This window comes from Peromyscus maniculatus, chromosome 12 (genome assembly GCF_049852395.1).
Source record: "Peromyscus maniculatus bairdii isolate BWxNUB_F1_BW_parent chromosome 12, HU_Pman_BW_mat_3.1, whole genome shotgun sequence".
NCBI lineage: Eukaryota > Metazoa > Chordata > Mammalia > Rodentia > Cricetidae > Peromyscus > Peromyscus maniculatus.
In genome coordinates this window covers 3,072,925-3,091,061 of record NC_134863.1, presented here as the reverse complement: position 1 = coordinate 3,091,061, position 18,137 = coordinate 3,072,925, and the positions used below count along the sequence as shown (strand labels likewise).

Genomic DNA, 18,137 nt, shown 5'->3' with positions numbered 1-18,137 from the left:
TATAAGACTGCTCCCATGTTGGAACAAGGAATTTGGGGTGACTTAAATCTGTGTTCCCGGGGCCATGGTCACTCAGAAGGGCTCTGGGAGAACTATTTCATTCCCTTTGAGCTGAGAGCTGTGCGCCCTTACTCTTCCAACAGTGCTTCTGCAAGACGGAGGTGCAGACTCGGTTGGAATCCCGGCTCGGGGGTGCCAGCTCTCCTCAGTTTTCAAAGCTTGGTTTCCTCACTTCAAGTTCGCAGCCTGGAGACTTTTGGCCCTTGGAGTGTGGAATACCGAGACTGTTCTTCCGGCATCCCGGGGCGTGGCCGGTAGGTGAGCGGGCGAGGCGTTTCTGCGGTCCAGGTGAGCCTGGCAGGTGCCCGCGGCCTGCCCCTGGGCCAATGGGCGACGGGCCCCCCAGCCTCCCGGGCGGGACCGCACTGCGCTCCGGCAATTGGCTGTGCCGTGGAGGCGGCCGGGCCGCCGCCCGTGGGTCGGACGGAGCAGGAGCGCAGCGGCCCGGGAAGGAGGCCTGCGGGGGCTGCGGTGGGTGCGGGGAGCCGCGCGGCCTGGACGTGGGCTGAGGCTTCCGGGGAGTGACCGCAGCCACCATGAGCAGCCAGGGCGACTACGCATCCCGGCGGGCGGCGATCCGGAGGAAGTCAGGCGCCTACCTGCCGCCCGGGACCCCGCGGCCCTGGAGCCGGCCCTTGCCGCACCCGCGGCGGGTGGACGGCGTCGCTGGCCCGGTCCAGGCCGCAGGTACCGTGGGGGGGTGGGGGGTGATTGGGGGGTGGGCGTGCCGTGGGTGGGGCGGGGGCAGGGGGCGTGCCGTGCGTGGGTGGGTGGGGCGGGGGCAGGGGGCGTGCCGTGCGTGGGTGGGGCGGGGGCAGGAGGTGTGCCGTGGGGGGGTGGGCTGGCGGGGGAGCGTGCAGTGGGCGAGCAGGTGGGGGGCGTGCCGTGCGTGGGTGGGCATGCCGTGCGTGGGTGGGCGTGCCGTGCGTGGGGGGCATGTCGTGGGTGGGTGGGCGTGCCGTGCGTGGGTGGGCGTGCCTGCCTGCGTGGGTGGGAGGGGGCTGTTGGGCCAGCGGTCAGCAGTGTTGATGGCGGGCTCTCACTAAGTGAAAGGAACCCGGGCTTCCTCACCCTCAGGACGCACGCTCTTCCTAGTTACTTTGTTCTTTCTCCCAAAACTTCTTTAGCCAGACTATGACCAACTAGTTCTTCAAAAGTACAGGCGTGTCTTTACAAAAAGTTTTATTAGGAATTATACACCTCATAATTCTCTATATATTGTTATTTAACCTTCACTAAATTCCTTCGTTCAGTTAACCTTAGTTCCCTGGTGTTTCCTTCTCAGAAGAGGCTTCTTACTTTCCTGAGGACAAAAGCCGGGCACTCAGAGATCAGTAATAAGTATTTACATTTCTGAATTCTGAATCTTAAAAAGAAATCTCACCATTCTTTTATTTACCTTCGCGGATTTTGTAATGATTGAGCACGCAGCTTTGATATTTAAATATGGTAAGTGTTGAGGATGGTAAATGTGACGTGTAGTCCTTGTCCCAAAGCTGTAGCAGGTATACGGCAGACAATCGTGATGGATGGTGTGCTCTGAGTGCGTACTCAACGTTAGAGAAGATTCGCAAACAAGGAACTGGATCACTGATACTCCGCCACACCCATTTCCTGCAAAAGTAGGAGACTGATGAAGTACTCCTGAGATCTCTCCCAGTTTGGCACCAAACTGAATGAAAATGTTTTCTTATTAAGTGAAAATGTTTTGTTTGGAAGGAGGTGTTTAGTCATCACATTTTGTTCATCCGTGTTTTTCAGTGCAGACACTGGGCTGATTCCTTACAGCGTTATTGAAGGGATATCACTTGATTTCTTTTCAGATGCTTTGAAGAGGCGATCAAGAGTGCAGGGACTCGGTGTAGTCCATAAATTATTTCTGTAAATCAGCTGTGCTTATAGGAGTTCTGTTTGCTCATCTATTATTTTATTTATTTATTTATTTATTCATTCATTCATTCATTCATTCATTCATTCATTCATTTTCAGTGCTGAGGGTGGAACTTGGCATCATGGGTAAGCAGGCTACCACTCAGTATGCCCTAGGTATCCTTTCTTCTTTTTTTAAGTTTTAAATTCAAAGAAAACCTCATCTTTAGCACTTTAAGAAACAGAGTAGTTATGGACGGTAGAGAAGGCCCCGCAGGTAAATTAGGTGCTTGCTGCCAAACCTAGGACCTTAGCTCCATCCCTGGTGCCCACATGATGGAAGGAGAACCTCCACTCCCCCAGACAGGAAGTGTAGCTTTAAAGGAAGGAAACAGCTTGTGGGCAACCTAGTTTTGTTACATTGTCTTTGTGCTGCCTTCCTGGGACTTGGCCTTTTCTCTTGTTATTATCAGCCCTCGGAAGTAATTACTTTTATCTGAATAGGTGTAGCTGTTCCCTTCACATAACAGTATCTGTAGCAACATAAGGAGAATACATAGTTTTCTAAAACACTGGATGGCCACCTCACCTTGTTCAATATGTAAACACTCTGAACAAGCTGGTCAGCACTGAGAAAACATGTATAGAGTGCTTCCTTTGAATCAAATGTGGCTTCCTTAATCATCAAATTGTTCATGATTAAATAAGTGTGTCCATCAAAAAGTAAACCAAGTTAATTCTTGGGAAGTGCCCATACATTCTGTAACTCTAGAAAAAACATTTATATGTGAAAGCTACACAATTGAGGCGAATCAGAGTGGACAGTTCTCCACAGAAACGTTCCTTTTCTTAAAAAGGAACAACGTCAAGGAGACAAGGACTTAGCAGAGGCCAAGTGAGAATGGCAGGAAACACTTGTGGTTCCAGGATTTGGAAGACCAAACTGAGGACTGCTATGATTTACAGGGACCACAGGCTGCAGACTGAGACTTCAGCTCAACACCAAGGCGAGCCAACGAGGCAACAACCACAGAACAACATGTGAACCAAATGGACGAAAAGAGAACTCATTTTATCACTGTTTTGCCGGAATCTGTGGCTATGAAACACTAGTCCTGGAGTACTCTTATTTTGTGTCAAAATAATAAAAATAGCCAGGCAGTGGTGGCACATGCCTTTAATTCCAGCACTCGGGAGGCAGTGGCAGGCAGATCTCTGTGAGTTTGAGGCCAGCCTGGTCTATAGAGTGAGTTCCAGGACAGGCTCCAAATCTACACAGAGAAACCCTGTCTCAAAAAACCAAAATAATAATAATAATAATAATAATAATAATAATAACAAAGTCTATAAACTCTACCTTTGCATATGCCTGAATGTTAAGTCCTTATCTGGTAAAGCAGAGAAGTATTTAGGACAGAAATTTGGGAGTCATGTAGCACTCATCATTAATCCAGTTTTTATCACTAGGTGTGAAATTCTTATCTGGACAGTGGAAGTAGTGATACTTAGTGACTGAATGGTTAAAGTAAGGTTATTCACATTAGTTGTCTGGAACAAAGCAAAGATGCTAGATAGAATTGTAACAAGGAACCACTTATTCATCTGTACCTCCCTCCAAATCTGGCACTAAGAAATTCTTGAATAGCTATTGAATTTTTTTTTTTTTCGAGACAGGGTTTCTCTGTGTAGCTTTGCGCCTTTCCTGGAACTCCCTTGGTAGCCCAGGCTGGCCTCGAACTCACAGAGATACACCTGGCTCCGCCTCCCGAGTGCTGGGATTAAAGGCGTGCGCCACCACCGCCCAGCTTATAGCTATTGAATTAACCAAAGACTGTCCTCCTGCATGTTATAGTAGTTTTTATCTATTGAATACCCGTTTTTTCCATTAAGAAGTTTGTTGTGATACACATGCACAAAATTCATTCCACAAAAATCAAATTAGGAAGAGAATATGATCCATGTTTATAGGTGAAGAAATTGAGGCACAGAGAGCTTCACTAAGTTGATTGGAGTAATTAACTGGTGATTTGTGGGCCAGGACTCAAACCCGAATATGTCTGGCCTAGGGCTGTGTTACAACTCCCCTAGGCAGTGTCTTGAGAGGCATTCAGAATCAACAGACTGAAAGACACCAAGTAGACCTTTGTCATCGAAGGAGGATTTTAATGATTGTATAGCCATTGTTTAATTTTTTTAAAAAAGAGTTTTACTATTTCATGTGTCTGGGTGTTTTGCCTGCATGTTTACCTATACATCATGTAAATGCCTGGTGTCATTAAATCCTGGAAGGCATTAAGTCCCCTCAAAGTGTAGTTACTTACAGACCATTGTGAGTTACCATGTGGGTACTGGGAATTGAACCCAGGTCCTCTGGAAGAGCAGCCAGTCTTTTAACCTTTGAGCCATCTCTCCAGCCCCTGAATTAACATTTTAATGTTAATTCTAAGTTTTAGAAGACAGCCAAGTGTGGCTACTCATACCTGTAATCCTAGCACGTGGGAGGCTGAGGCAAGAAGGTGGTCATACCTTCAAAGCCAATAAAGTGAGTTCCTGGCCAGTCCAGACTTAAGCATGAGATTTTTGTCTCATATGTAATGAAAACAACAAAAACAAAACACAAAGAATATCAAGAAGTCAGTTGGTTACTTATCATCTCTCAAGATTGATTTCTTCATGGTGAGAATCAGTCACATAGCCATCGTTGACACAGCCTCTTTCCATGAATTCTTATTCCCAGCAGGAACTTCAGGTGACATTTCGCTATAGGTTTCTGTGACGTCTTAGCTCTTGGGTTGGTGGGAGCTGGTGACCTGTTAGCATGTTTCTAAAGTATCCCACGCCTGATAGTCATAAACATGCTGTGTCGCACACAAAGGTGGGCATCAGATGATTATTAAAGTCTTAAAAATAGCCCACAGTAATTTGATTCACACAGTCTAAGGAACAGACACAGTGTAAGAGTGAAGGTTTTGTTTGTTTGTTTTGTTATCAGGTGCCTTTATTCTGGCTACATTGTAACTACTGCTGTGCTTGTACTTCTACAACCTCATTTTGGGTTCTCCAGCTTTTTCTAGGCCTTTCTCTTTTTCCTGTCTCATAGTGGAGTATCTGAAGGGCCTGTGATGGAGGAGATCTTTCCTACTCCGTGTTGTTCCTGGTGGCTCTCATTTAAAGTAGTTTATTTCTTTCATTTTCTTATTATCGATGAAGTATCTGCATTGCCAACAGCATTCTGTTGTAAACTGAAGTTTCTAGGACAAAAAGTCTTGTGTGTGGAGTTTGACCCTTGGTTAAATTATACAAGGGTGATTGACTGATAAAAGAGTTTTAATGATAGCCCAGAGCCGAATTATCTTGAGTTTCCAAGTGTTGATGGATTGAATTTTAAAGCAAACATTTGCTCCTTGAGTCCTTAGGGCCTTGACCCTAAGAAGGCTTTCCCATTGAGGGGCATTGCAAACACCTGCATGAAGTGAGAACAAGCAGCTGTTGTTTCTGGAAAGTTTCAGTAAGTCTGCATTTCTCAGCTGTCTCTCCATCCCGTTTTCCTCTCAGGAATGCTTCTTACTGGATTTAGAACTTGTAGTCCAGACTGGAAATCAAAGATGGAACTGTGGAGGCCCAGCCTGAGAAGTTGGAGAGGGAGCCAGGTTTCTATTGGCAAGTGGTCTAGAGGCCATACACGTGGTATTTTGGCAAATAATCTGGCTGTTTTCAGCCCCTGTCCTAAAAATTTACATGAGGATGAATTAAAAAGAAATGTGCTAGTTTCTTTGGCAGAGGAACTTTCAAGACAGCATACATAATGTGGAGCCCACAAAATGGGTATTACTGATAACTCTAATGCAGTTCTATAGTGAAGAGCAAATGGGGCTAAAAGAAATACACAACGTACACTTTGGAGAAAAAAGGAGTGTGCTAATGCCACTAAGTGGCCATTTCCTGCATTGGGAAGGTGCCTTCAGGGTAAGACCCATTCCTAGCTAAGTTTACAACTTGTGAAAGGAGAAAACCTAAGGGGTTGCTTACTTCTAGAAAGCAATTGCTTTAGTATACAAAAGCTGTTGCTAATGTGGTCGGAGGGGTGAGAGCCCACCCCAAGTGGGCAGACAAACTTGGCAGTGTTGTTTATGTGTGACTGGCTTTGGTGTTAGTTATTTAGCTGCGTTGTGTTCTTACCCTGCAAGGAAGTGTCACGAAACACAACAGAATCCGCTTATAAGAGTTTATTAGAAATACAGGGATAGAGAGTGTGCAGGCCTGTGGGAGAGACACGTGCGTGAAGAGAGAGAGAGGAGAGAAGAGAGAGAGCCGGGAATATGGCGCTCCGCTTTAAAAACCGGCTGGGGGCATGGCCAGGTCACGTCACTACTCCACGCGTGTGCGTAGATCACATGGTCACGTTGCGCGCTTACGTAGCCATATAATGTCACGGATTCTGGTCATGCGAGATGCCTTGGCCGGAACTTGCTAGGCGGAGGTGTCTGGCCTGACCGGAATTGGCTAGGCGGAAGTGTCCGCCTGGTAAATGCGACCGTGTTGTGAACCCTTCATTTGGAGGCATGAAAATGCAAGAGAAAAGGGCCTTGGATTTATCCTCCACGGCTTTAGAGAGCCACTGAGGCCAGACAATACTTGGCTGTGTCATTCCTGTGAAGCAGTGATAGGACATTTCATGAAACTGTGAAAGTTAAGCCTGGGTTTTGGTGGACCCCCCAAGGTGTTGGAGATGCCAGAGCCATGAGAAATCTGCCAAGGAGAACTGCAGACGGAGTGGAATCAGCCCGGGAAAGAATGAAGGGTGAAGCATATGAGCTCTGTGAAACTAAAGTCCCAGACACTGCAGGTGCAGCTACAGGATTTGATGTTTGCCCTGCTCGGGTTTGCTCTTTCCTCCGTATGCCTTCATTCCTCTATTTTGGGATACGAAGTCAGCACTTGAAGGAAGGTGTTTACTGGGGGGGGGGGGGTTGAGGAAGCAGGAGCACAGCAGACACACACAGAAAACGGAAGGCTGGAGATCCAGTCTCTTTCCGAGGGCTGGTGGCTTTAAAGCCTTTGAAGATTCTTCCTCCCTTCTTTCAGGGATGGTTTGTCTGAAGATGGATGGGATGGTTGATTGGTCTGAACTGCTGTGTGACACAGTCTCGATCTGGCCATGGTGTATGATTTTTTTTCTTTTTTGGTTTTTCAAGACAGGGTTTCTCTGTGTAGCCTCCTGAGTACTGGGATTAAAGGTGTGTGCCACCACACCTGGCTTGGATTGTCTCGTTATATTAGATAAAATTAAAAATTATTATAAAAATTTAAGTGTTTTCTACCAAGTTGTGTAACAGATAAGGTTGAAATGGTGTTTCAGTCAGTTATGTGTTTGGTGTACTGGAATATCTTCTACAGAAGCTTAGGAAATAGAAACAAAGGAGCAAAGATCATTTTTTAGTAGGTTCCCACAGGAATGTGACCTTCCCGTAACATTCACCAGCTGGAGATGTTTGGGTGTGTTCATTCATGAACTGCACATGACAGAGTATGGAACACATGGAGCGTGAAGGGAGTTTAAAGGTCCTTAGAGAAGCAGGAAACCCTGTACTTGAGGGACTATGATCACTTAGAGGGTAATAAATGCCAAGTAAAGTATTTAATGAAGACTCCATCCCTTCCTTAAGGGAATTACCTCAGATGAATGTAGCACTCATAATATGGCTCTTTAAAAACAAGTTTTTATGAGCTTAGTGTTTATGAAAGCCTATATTGAGACTTCTCACTTTTATTTTTGCTATATATTTGTGGTATAAAAACAGGTTTTGAACAAATTTGACTTTGTTCTACATAAATGCTACTCTTTATTGCACTGCTTAGGAAAGAGTAGGTTGCCATATTACCTCTAGGACACTGGGCTTTTATATGGACAAGAACGGCATACTTAGGATTATCATGCCATGCTCATCACTGCCGTGTTCAGAGTCTCACCTGGGTGGGGCTGTTGCCTGCCTCCCTCCTTTGGAAGCTTGCGTGGTGCCTTCTTTCTGAAGTGCAAGATATCTTTAGCAATAAGAACTCACCTTCTACCTCTGGAGGCAATAACTGTAGGCTGTAGGTTTTGGAAGTCTCTTTGACTTTGAGCCCTGGCCTCAAAAGAGGACTTCTTATGTGTAGTTTTTGTTAGGTGACCTTTGGCCTTTAAAGAGAAAATTGTTAGCCCAGATGAGAAATATTCATTAAAACTAATGTTATTTATAGGTAGAATTAGATGTATTATGTTTTTTTTTTTTTTGTAAAAAGTTACTGTAATTTTACTTTCCTCCCTCATTTTTCTCTATTTACTTTTTACCCCTCCCCAAAGAGCTCCCCCTTTCAAATATCCCCTATCAGATAACTTGTACCCTGTTATTTTCCTTTCTATTGCTCCGGAGCCCACCTATCCTGGAAGAGTCCTGTCTTAGTCAGTGTTCTATTGCTGTGAAGAGACACCATGACCACGGCAACTCTTATAAAGGAAATCAGTTCACGGGCTCTTGCTTACAATTTCAGAGGTTTAGTTCATTATCATCATGGGGGGGGACCATGGCAGGATGCAGAAAGACACGTTGCTGGAGAAGGAGCTGAGAGTTCTACACTGGATCCACAGGCAGCAGAGAGAGAGCCACTGGGTCTGGCTTGGCTTTTGAAACTTCAAAGCTCACCCCCAGTGGTACACTTACTCCAATAAGGCCACACCTCCTAATCCTTCTCAAGTAGTGCAGCTCCCCTGATGACTAAGCATCCAAATATATGAGCCTATGGACTGTGATACACCTTCCCCCGCAATCTACCTATTCCTTCATTTGTAAGTCACCCACTAAATAAATCTTCCTTTTAACTACGTGGAGTGGCCTTAATAATTCACCAATATCTGGCGCCCAATGTGGGGCACCAACCCACGACCCTCATGCTCTGCCGACTGAGCTAGCCGGGACAGATGATCAAGATCCTTTTGAACTAAGTTATGATACAGGGTTAGAGAGTTAATATATTCTTGAGGTAAAACTGTAAAGGTATGCTGCTGGACTTGCCAATTGAAGATAAATTGCTTCTGATGGTCCTTATGGACAGGTATGGAAAACAAACCATTTGCTAGATCAATAGCTGCATACTATGTACAGGACATGTGTTAATTTGCTCAAGTAAGGGCCCCACTTCTGGCACCAAAGTCTGTATTAGTCAGTTTTCTAGAGAAACAGAAGTGATAGAATGAATCTGTGTGTGTGTATTTATCTGTCTGTCTATATGTATCTATCTAATCTATATCTATATAAGATTTATTACAGGCTATAGTTCAATAATGTTTGTTTCCTGACAGAAAGTCCAAGGATCCAATAGTTACCTCGTATATGAGGCTGGATGTCTCAGCTGATTTTCAATATATGTCAGAATCCCAAAGAAGTAGGCTCTAATATTAGCGAAGGGATGAATTTGATGGTGAGAGCGAGAGCAAGAAGGCAAAAAGCAAAAGCTTTCTTTTTCCATGTCCTTTATAGAAGCTACCACCAGGAGGTGTGGCTGTGCTGTAGGGTGGGCATTCCTACCTCAAGTAATCCAATCAAGAAAAATCCCTCACAACTGTGCCCAACTGCTTTCGCTTTAATTAATTTCAGATGTAGTCAAGTTGACAACCAATTGGTATGGTATTTCTTACTTTCTCACAAAATGTTCACAACTTTATATATAGCATCACTAAATTCCTTGAGCCTTACAAAGAGTGAATCAGGCATATCAAATAAATTCATCTTGCTTGGCTCTTTAAGTAGTTGACACCATGGATCTTCAGTGTCTTTAGTAACTGCACACTTCACTGAGGTGGAGAGCTAGCTCCAGAGACCACTAATCCCACTAGAGAAATTCATGCTAACAGTTCTATTTCTCTAGAACCACTTCTGTGATGCTAGTTTGTAGTCCTTGTGGTTTTCTAGAAGAGAATGAATAGAATGAATGTATATTAAAGGAGATTTATTCAATTGTCTTGCATGATCCTGGCTGGATTGCCTAATATTGGCTGTGTTTATACTGAAGAGGCTGAGAACCTGGTATCTGCTTAGTCCATGAACCATATCTCAGGAGTCCCAGTCTGATGCTGACAGCTTGGAGGAATACTGGAGGGCTACTGTTCTTCAGTCCACTTTGGATCGCTGTAGCACTTTGAATGAGAATGGCCCCATATGCTCATATATTTGAATGCTTAGTCACTAGGGAGTAGAACTATTTGAGAAGTATTAAAAGAATTAGGCTGTGTGGCCTTGTTAGAGGAAGTGTGTCACTGGGGGTGGGATTTGTAGTTTCAAAAGCTCTCATCAGGCCCAATCTCTCTCTTTCTGCCTGCTGCCTGCAGATCAGGATGTAAAGCTCTCACTACTGCCCCAGCACCACGCCTGTGTGTTTCCTGCCGTGATGACCGTGAACTAACACTCTCAAACTGTTGGCAAGCTTCCAATTAAATGCTTCCTTTTATGAGTGCCCTGGTCATGGTGTCTCCTCACAGCAATAGAACCCTGACTAAGACAGTGGCCCAAGAAGTTTGGTTCCAGGATCAGCTGCAGCAGCTGTAGCCATGCCAGCAAGAGCATGGATGAACTCAAGGTCAGCCGTGCCAGCAAGGTCATTGATGAACTCACCAATGAGACAGGAAGGCAAGCAGGCCAAGAGTCTTCCCTATATGTGGGCTATCTCTTCGCACCCTGCCCCCCAAATTATAGCTCACATGTAGGATTTTTTCCCTAAATATTAATATATTGTAGTATTATTATTAAAACATAATAATGCAGCTCATATAAGACAGTGCCTCAGCCAGGCAGTAGTGGCACACACCTTTAATCCCAGAACTCGGGAGGCAGAGCCCGGTGGATATCTGTGAGTTTGAGGCCAGCCTGGTCTATATAGCGAGATTCAGGACAGGCACCAAAACTACACAGAGAAACCCTGTCTCAAAAAAACAACCCCCCCCCCAAAAGCCCAAACAAACTAAAAAGAAAGTGCCTCATAAGGTCTATTTAATCTAAAGTAGATAATTGCTCACAAGTGGGCCCAGAGACTTGTCTTTTTTGCTAGTTTTAGAATATACTGCAAAGTCTTGTATATTAGCTCTTTCTTATGATATATTAATAATGGTATTTGAAAATGCTAATAGCTAAGGTAAAGAAAATGACTGATTTTTCCTAATAGAATCACTATCGAATTTTTATCATTATCATTACTATTGAGTTTTTAATGTAAGATTATATTAATTCTACACAAGAATTGATGCATTCACTGGTATGTGTTATTTGTTCCTGTGTCTGAAGTTTATAAGTTATTCATCATATTCAAGATATTAATATTTGTACGTTTTGTTAATATAATGTCCAAATAGAAAAAGAGTACTTTGGGGAAGGTATTTTTGAATCAAAGGCGTGTAGGAAAACCTACAAATATTCAGGTAGTTAAGATGCCTGTCCATGTGGTAGAGCGTATCAGCAGCTTCAGCTCTAAGTAGTTAAGATGGCTGTCCATGATGATGAAGCGTGCCTGTTAACCTCAGCTTTAGAAACCCGAGAGAGGAGGATTATGAGTTGGAGGTAAAACTGATTGAGATACATACTGAGATTTTGTTTCATAAATGCATAACAAGGAAATAACTTACATAAATATGAAGTTTACTGATTTGTCCCTCTTTTTAAAAGGGTTTCATGTCTCTTTATGATTCATAAGAGTTCAGATCTTATAACAGGCCTTTCAAATGATTTCTTTAGTTTTAGACTCTTACAAGTGGGGGAAAAAATGCCACAGTATGTCTCTATTTCTTCTAACAGCTTTTACCAGGTAGTTTTTATCTGTTGTGATTTTTAGCAGAAGTGGATTATGAGTCTGTGCATTTTTACAGAGCATGGACAGATTCTATAGAACAATAAAGGAAACTTTGTGAAAGGAATTTAAGAGTACTGTGTATTTAAAAAAGTGGATGTGTATTCCACTTTTTTAGGTTTTAAACTATGCTTTGTAATTATTGCTTTCATCTTTGTAAATTTTTAACTGTAACCTTCTAAATTGTGGATTTATTTTGGTCTCTGCACATCAATAATTTATTCCAAGTTAACAGTGAAGTATTAAGTAATTGTGATAGCAAAGTGTGACGCCTTAGAAGCCAAGGCGTACCCTTATGAATGCTTATGCCAAGGTGTACCCTCGGGTGACGTCAACTACATATGCATCAAGATCTCTTAACCCATTGTCTAATGAACAGTAAAGTTACTGTTCTTTTCTACTTTTAAAAATTCTTTATTCTAATATTACTGTATCTTTGTCTGGGTGTCCATCCTAAACAACAAATACCTGTAATGTGTAGAGTCATCTTTACACTCAGTAACATAAATAAAGTTATTTTGCGTTAACGAAAATTTTGATATGAAAATAAGAAAAAAACCCTTTCTTTGAATACAGCCACCCACTCTTAAGAATACTAACATCCTCGTTTTTTCAGGTAGTTAGCTCTCATTTTGTCTCACTTGGATGATTGTAACCCAGTCATACAACCACTGAGGTTTGTGAGTCCTTTGTGTCATAGCCATTTACACACTGCTTTACACACTGCTTTACACACCACTGTGCACTAGCATCTGCTTTCTCCTGTTTGCCTTTCATTCAGGAGGGAGCAATACATTCTTTTACTTAAAATTAAACTTGAGCCAGACAGGGCTTTATACTTCTTTAATCCCAGCATTCTGGGAAACAGGCAGGAGGATTTCTATGAGTTTGAGGCCAGGCTGGACTATGTAACAAGTTTCAGGCCTAAAAACAAAATAAAACAGAAACATTTATTTTGTTTTTTTTTTATCTAAATTTCCAGGTGTTTCTTAAAAACAGATAAAATTCTAGACAATGTAAGTGCAAAAATGTTTGGGGTCCAACTTTGGTCTTCTGCCCCACCCCAATTTTGGTAAGAACTGGTGACAGTATGGTCCTGCCAACATGTCCAAACAGTACTTTCCTGTTTAGTAACAGTAGATTGTGTTATCTTCACGTCTTCAGGGGCTCTCCAGTGTTATCTGCAGATGACTGATATGGTGACAATCCCTTATCATTTTCTCAGCAGGATGCCTACCATATTATCCTTAGTTATCAGTGCTCTAAGTTTTCTTCAACAAGATAACCTGTATGTTTAAGAAAAGCAAAAGCAAACAAAACCCAGCTTCCCTCAGTGTCTAGCAGAGTTGATGTTCAATAAACAGAAAGTTTTTATCTGTTTTCCCCCCCAACTTTTCTGCTCCCAGTAAGTCAGTCAGCTAAAAACTACAAACTATTGCAGTGTTTGTTATCCTTGGGAGAAGAAACAACTTCAGGTGAGTTGTTATATAAGTTTTTTCCTCTCTTTTGTCTTAACTAGAAGGGAATGCTCAGAGAGCTCTTCCATTTTGAGTATAAGTGGAAGCTAAGAGAAAGATATAAGAAACTATAGAACAGCATTTGGCTGAACATAAAAATGAAATAAAAAATGTTCAGGGACATATATAGAACCAGAAAATATTTTACTGAATGGAATGATGCTAACCTAAAAAGACACACAGCCCATGTTCACTCTTATTTGGATCCTAGCTCCAAACTTTTAGATATGTGTATATCACCTAGAGTAACTACAGAAACCAGGAAAGAAAAAAAGGACTGTGGGGCAGGGAGAGAAGGCGCTCTAGAGAGAGCTAGAGCAGGACACAGGTGCTATGAAATAGGAGAGGGGGGGTGGAGAGGTTCACCAGGGGAGGAGAGGATGGAGATGTTTACCAGGGGAGGAGAGGATGGAGAGGTTCACCAGGGGAGGAGAGGATGGAGAGGTTTACCAGGGGAGGAGAGGATGGAGAGGTTCACCAGGGGAAGAGAGGATGGAGAGGTTTACCAGGGGAGGAGAGGATGGAGAGGTTCACCAGGGGAGGAGAGGATGGAGATGTTTACCAGGGGAGGAGAGGATGGAGAGGCTTACCAGGGGAGGAGAGGATGGAGAGGTTCACCAGGGGAGGAGAGGATGGAGAGGTTTACCAGGGGAGGAGAGGATGGAGAGGTTCACCAGGGGAAGAGAGGATGGAGAGGTTTACCAGGGGAGGAGAGGATGGAGAGGTTCACCAGGGGAGGAGAGGATGGAGATGTTTACCAGGGGAGGAGAGGATGGAGAGGCTTACCAGGGGAGGAGAGGATGGAGAGGTTTACCAGGGGAGGAAGGGGTGGAGAGGTTTACCAGGGAAGGAGGGGGTGGAGAGGTTTGCCAGGGGAGCAGGGGGTGGAAAGGTTTACCAGGGGAGGAGAGGATGGAGAGGTTTACCAGGGGAGGAGAGGATGGAGAGGTTCACCAGGGGAGGAGGGGGTGGAGAGGTTTGCCAGGGGAGCAGGGGGTGGAAAGGTTTACCAGGGGAGGAGAGGATGGAGAGGTTTACCAGGGAAGGAGAGGATGGAGAGGTTCACCAGGGGAGGAGGGGGTGGAGAGGTTCACCAGGGGAGGAGAGGATGGAGAGGTTTACCAGGGGAGGAGAGGATGGAGAGGTTCACCAGGGGAGGAGGGGGTGGAGAGGTTTACCAGGGGAAGAGAGGATGGAGAGCAATGTAGTGTAAGAGGAAGGGAAGAGGAATAAACAACCCTAACGATATTTGAAAAAGCTATAGGGAATTATATTTACTTACAATTATATATACATGTATTTATGTATATGAAGTCATGATGTTTGGGGATGATAATGCCCCACCCCACAGCCATAGACTAGAGAGAAAAACCCCAGAGCCAGGCATCGGAAACTTCCTTTTGAGTTCAGGTGCATGCAAGAGGCTCCGAAACAATATGGTCTATTGCCATGGCCCTCGGGTGCCTTTCTAGAAATTGAAGGTAAGACCTTCTTGTTGAAGACATCACCCATTTTGGACAGAGGACTTGGAAGAACTGAGTTGGAAATGACTTGAAAGCCTCCTCCCTGAGTACTAGTTCTATAGTGAGAAAGCTGCCCTCATGAAATCTCAACTGCTTGGTTGCCCAAATAACACCCGTAAATGGCAATACCAGCTGATATGCCAATATATGTATTAGGGGAAGTTGTGTTTATAAGTTTATATGTATATATGTCACAATAAAAATTAAAGATAGGAGGCCATGGATTTGAGCAAGAGTGTGGGGGAGTGGGAGGAGTTGGGGGGGAAGGGAGGGGAAATCATGTAAATACAGTACTCACATATGAAATTCTCAAAAAATAAAGATACTATAGTTAACTTGAAATTTATTGACAAGGATTATTAGAAGTTTGAATGACTTTAAAGCAGAGGCTGTGGAGGTGACTCAGTTGGTAAGAGTGCCTGTTGTACAAGTGTGAGGCCTGAGTTAGAATCCCTAGCACCCACATAAAAAAACTGGACATGGAGGGCCACCGTAGCTTCCTGGCTGCCAGCTAGCTCCATTTTTAGTGAGAGACCCTGTCTCAAGGAAATAATGTAGGGAATGATAGAGCAGGGCCCTTGAACATGCACACAAGCATGTTCACCTGCACACCATGTGAATGCACAAAACCACAAACACATTTAAAAAAACAGATTAAAGATTTTTATTAAGTATTTTCTGAATTTTTATCTAAAGCTAGGAGATGCCTTATGCTAAGATAGCATGAAAGGAAAGTTCTGAAATGTTTTGGACAGTGACCTCAGAGACACATGAAGTAGTGATGAATGTTGTCAGGGACCCTGAGCATGACGCAGTTCCTCCACTGCACAGCTCATGTGTTAATTCAATACCCACCTATCCCTCCTCAGAACTGTTCACCACAGCAGCCTTGAGTCTACTGGTGGATAAAGCAACTTTCTGCTTTCATGGTTCTTTTAGTTTCTTTAAAATCCTATGTGCAAATTATCTTACCACTTTTTTAAAGGGATGCTTCTGATTTGGAGGATTATCTAGAAATGAAATTTGTTTTCATGAAGACAAGCTTTGGAAGCATGAAGGGCAAGCACATCCTTGTGTTTGGGCTCTGTCCTCTTGTGTTTGGGCTCTGTCCTCTTGTGTTTGGGCTCTGTCCTCTTCTGCTCTGGAATGAAAAGTTGAAGGTATCTGTTGACACTAGAAGGCAGTATTTGATCTTCAACCCTGTGAATCCGGCTGCCACCAGGAGGCAGTGGAGAGGCAAATATTTTAGGCTGATCTGCAGGTTAAGGAAGCTTGTCAGTGATATCTGGGCCCAAGAGATAGAGAGGGTGGCTAGTCACAGACCCCCAGGGCAAGAGTATATGCCTTAGTATTTCTGTGCCACTTATTGCTAAACCACCTCTCCTGGAGAAATGTGTTACTTAGGACTTGTCACTTAAAAGCAGGGATCATAAAATCTTAGCTGTGGAAACTTTGTAAATGCAAAGGAAACAAGACCCTGCAACTCCCATTGTGTAGATACTCAAGAGGTCCACAGGGCAGGGGAGACGGCCCAGTCAGTAGAGTGCTTGCCTAGCAAGCACGAAGACCTGAATTCAATTTCTGGAACCCTTTTCTTTTTTTTTTTTTTTTAAATAATAAGCTAGCTCAATGTTATATTAAAAAAAAGAAAGAAAGACAGAAAGGAAGAAAAGAAAGAAGGCCATGTATTAGACACTAGCAGATCCCTGGTGCTTGCTGATCATCCAACTTAGCCTACTGGCTGAACTGCAGATCAAGGAGAAATCTTTTCTCAACATATACAATGAACAAAAATGGTGGAAAATAATTGATGGATGACACCTGAAGTTGTCCTCTTCATTCCACATGTACCTGTACCTTCATCTGCACCTGCAGTACCCCCCCAACACACACACACACACACACACACACACACACACACACACACACACACTATCCTTTCTAGGAACCCATGACTAAATGCTAGTCAGTCTTGTTCCCTGGATCCTGGTTCATGTCAGTAGCAGTTTTCATGCTGTTGCATTAGATGTAATCTCTGGGGAGAGGGCTTAGCAACTAGCAGATGTTCTAGATTCTATCTTCTGATTGCCTGTAATCCTTAACATAGAGTCTATATGGTTCGTGTCAGATCAACAGATCAACATGTGTTGATGACTATATTCCCTAGTCCTCAATGTCAGACATGTGATGGTATTTTGTTTGTGCTGAATTGTGGTGATATTTTATTTGTGCTTTAATAAATGAAGTTTGCCTGGAGATCAGAGGAAATAGCAGGCCATTTTAAGTAAACAAGGAATTCAGACTGCTGTAGCACACACTCTTGATCCTCTTCACTTAGCAGGCAAGATCTCTGTGTGTTCAAGGCCACACTGGGGAACAGAACCAAGTGTGGTGACACACTCCTTTAGTCCTAGTACCAACAATAGAGGCCTGGAAGTCTGTACAGACAGACAGAAAGTGACAGAGCTATATAGGAAGAAGAAGTGAGGTAGCTGGGCTGAGAGAGCCAGTGAGAAGGCAGAACAGCAAGGCAATAAAGGTGTGGGTAGACAGGAAGTAACTTGCATTTTGGAAGCTGCAGAGTTGGTGAGGTAAGGTTTCTTGGTGACTTTCCCTGTTTCTCTGATCTCTCTAAGGCTTTCACCCCTATATTTGGCTCTGTATCTTTTATTTAATAAGACCATTTAGAAATTCATCTACAGTTGGCACCCCCGTGGCAAGAATTCATTAAAAAACTGCTTGTGGGCTTACAGGGCCCTGGGCTCAGGCCAGTTGCAAGGCTCAGGCCGGAGCATGTAGCCAGTCTTTTTTGCTTTCTTTCTCCTGGTGGGTGGTGGGCTCTCTCTCTCTCTCTCTCTCTCTCTCTCTCTCTCTCTCTCTCTCTCTCTCTCTCCCCTCTCTCTCTCTTTCTCTCTCTCTCTCTGGATTCCCATCTCAGACTGCCACCACACTAGGTAGCTGCTTTGAAATTCTCTTGGATTTCTACTGTTCTACACAGTCAACAGACTTGTTAAGTCAATTAAGATATCTTAAAGGGTGAAATTAGTTAAAAGAGAATTTTTTCCCACATTAAAAAAAAAATGGGAAACATTTTTACCATGGAAAGAATTTGGTTTCTGTTTGATAACACATTAGGCAGTCTGAAAATGTAACAATTAAATGAGAGGATAATTAATGTTGATAGGATGTACATAACATCAATTATGAGTATTATTTGTTTAATCATTCTTATTTTAGCATTAAAAAGGTTGGTCCATTTAAGTACCAAGATAAAAGCTTTAGAAAAACCTGTTAA

The 18,137-nt window shown here is 43.5% G+C and overlaps 1 protein-coding gene across 4 annotated transcripts in view; it reads left to right on the top strand.

The window, feature by feature from the left end:
- The first annotated feature begins 326 nt into the window (after positions 1 to 326).
- The window catches only part of Fgd4 (FYVE, RhoGEF and PH domain containing 4), a 197,719-nt gene continuing 179,908 nt past the window's right edge, over positions 327 to 18,137 (top strand). For 3 of the 4 annotated variants that reach the window (XM_076548382.1, XM_076548381.1, XM_076548380.1), the window contains exon 1: positions 473 to 747. In XM_076548382.1, the coding sequence (XP_076404497.1) occupies positions 597 to 747 (151 nt within the window). In that variant the 5' untranslated portion in view covers positions 473 to 596. Of the gene's footprint in view, positions 349 to 472; positions 748 to 18,137 lie in introns of those variants that run through there. The other variant, XM_076548391.1, reaches the window with a different exon arrangement.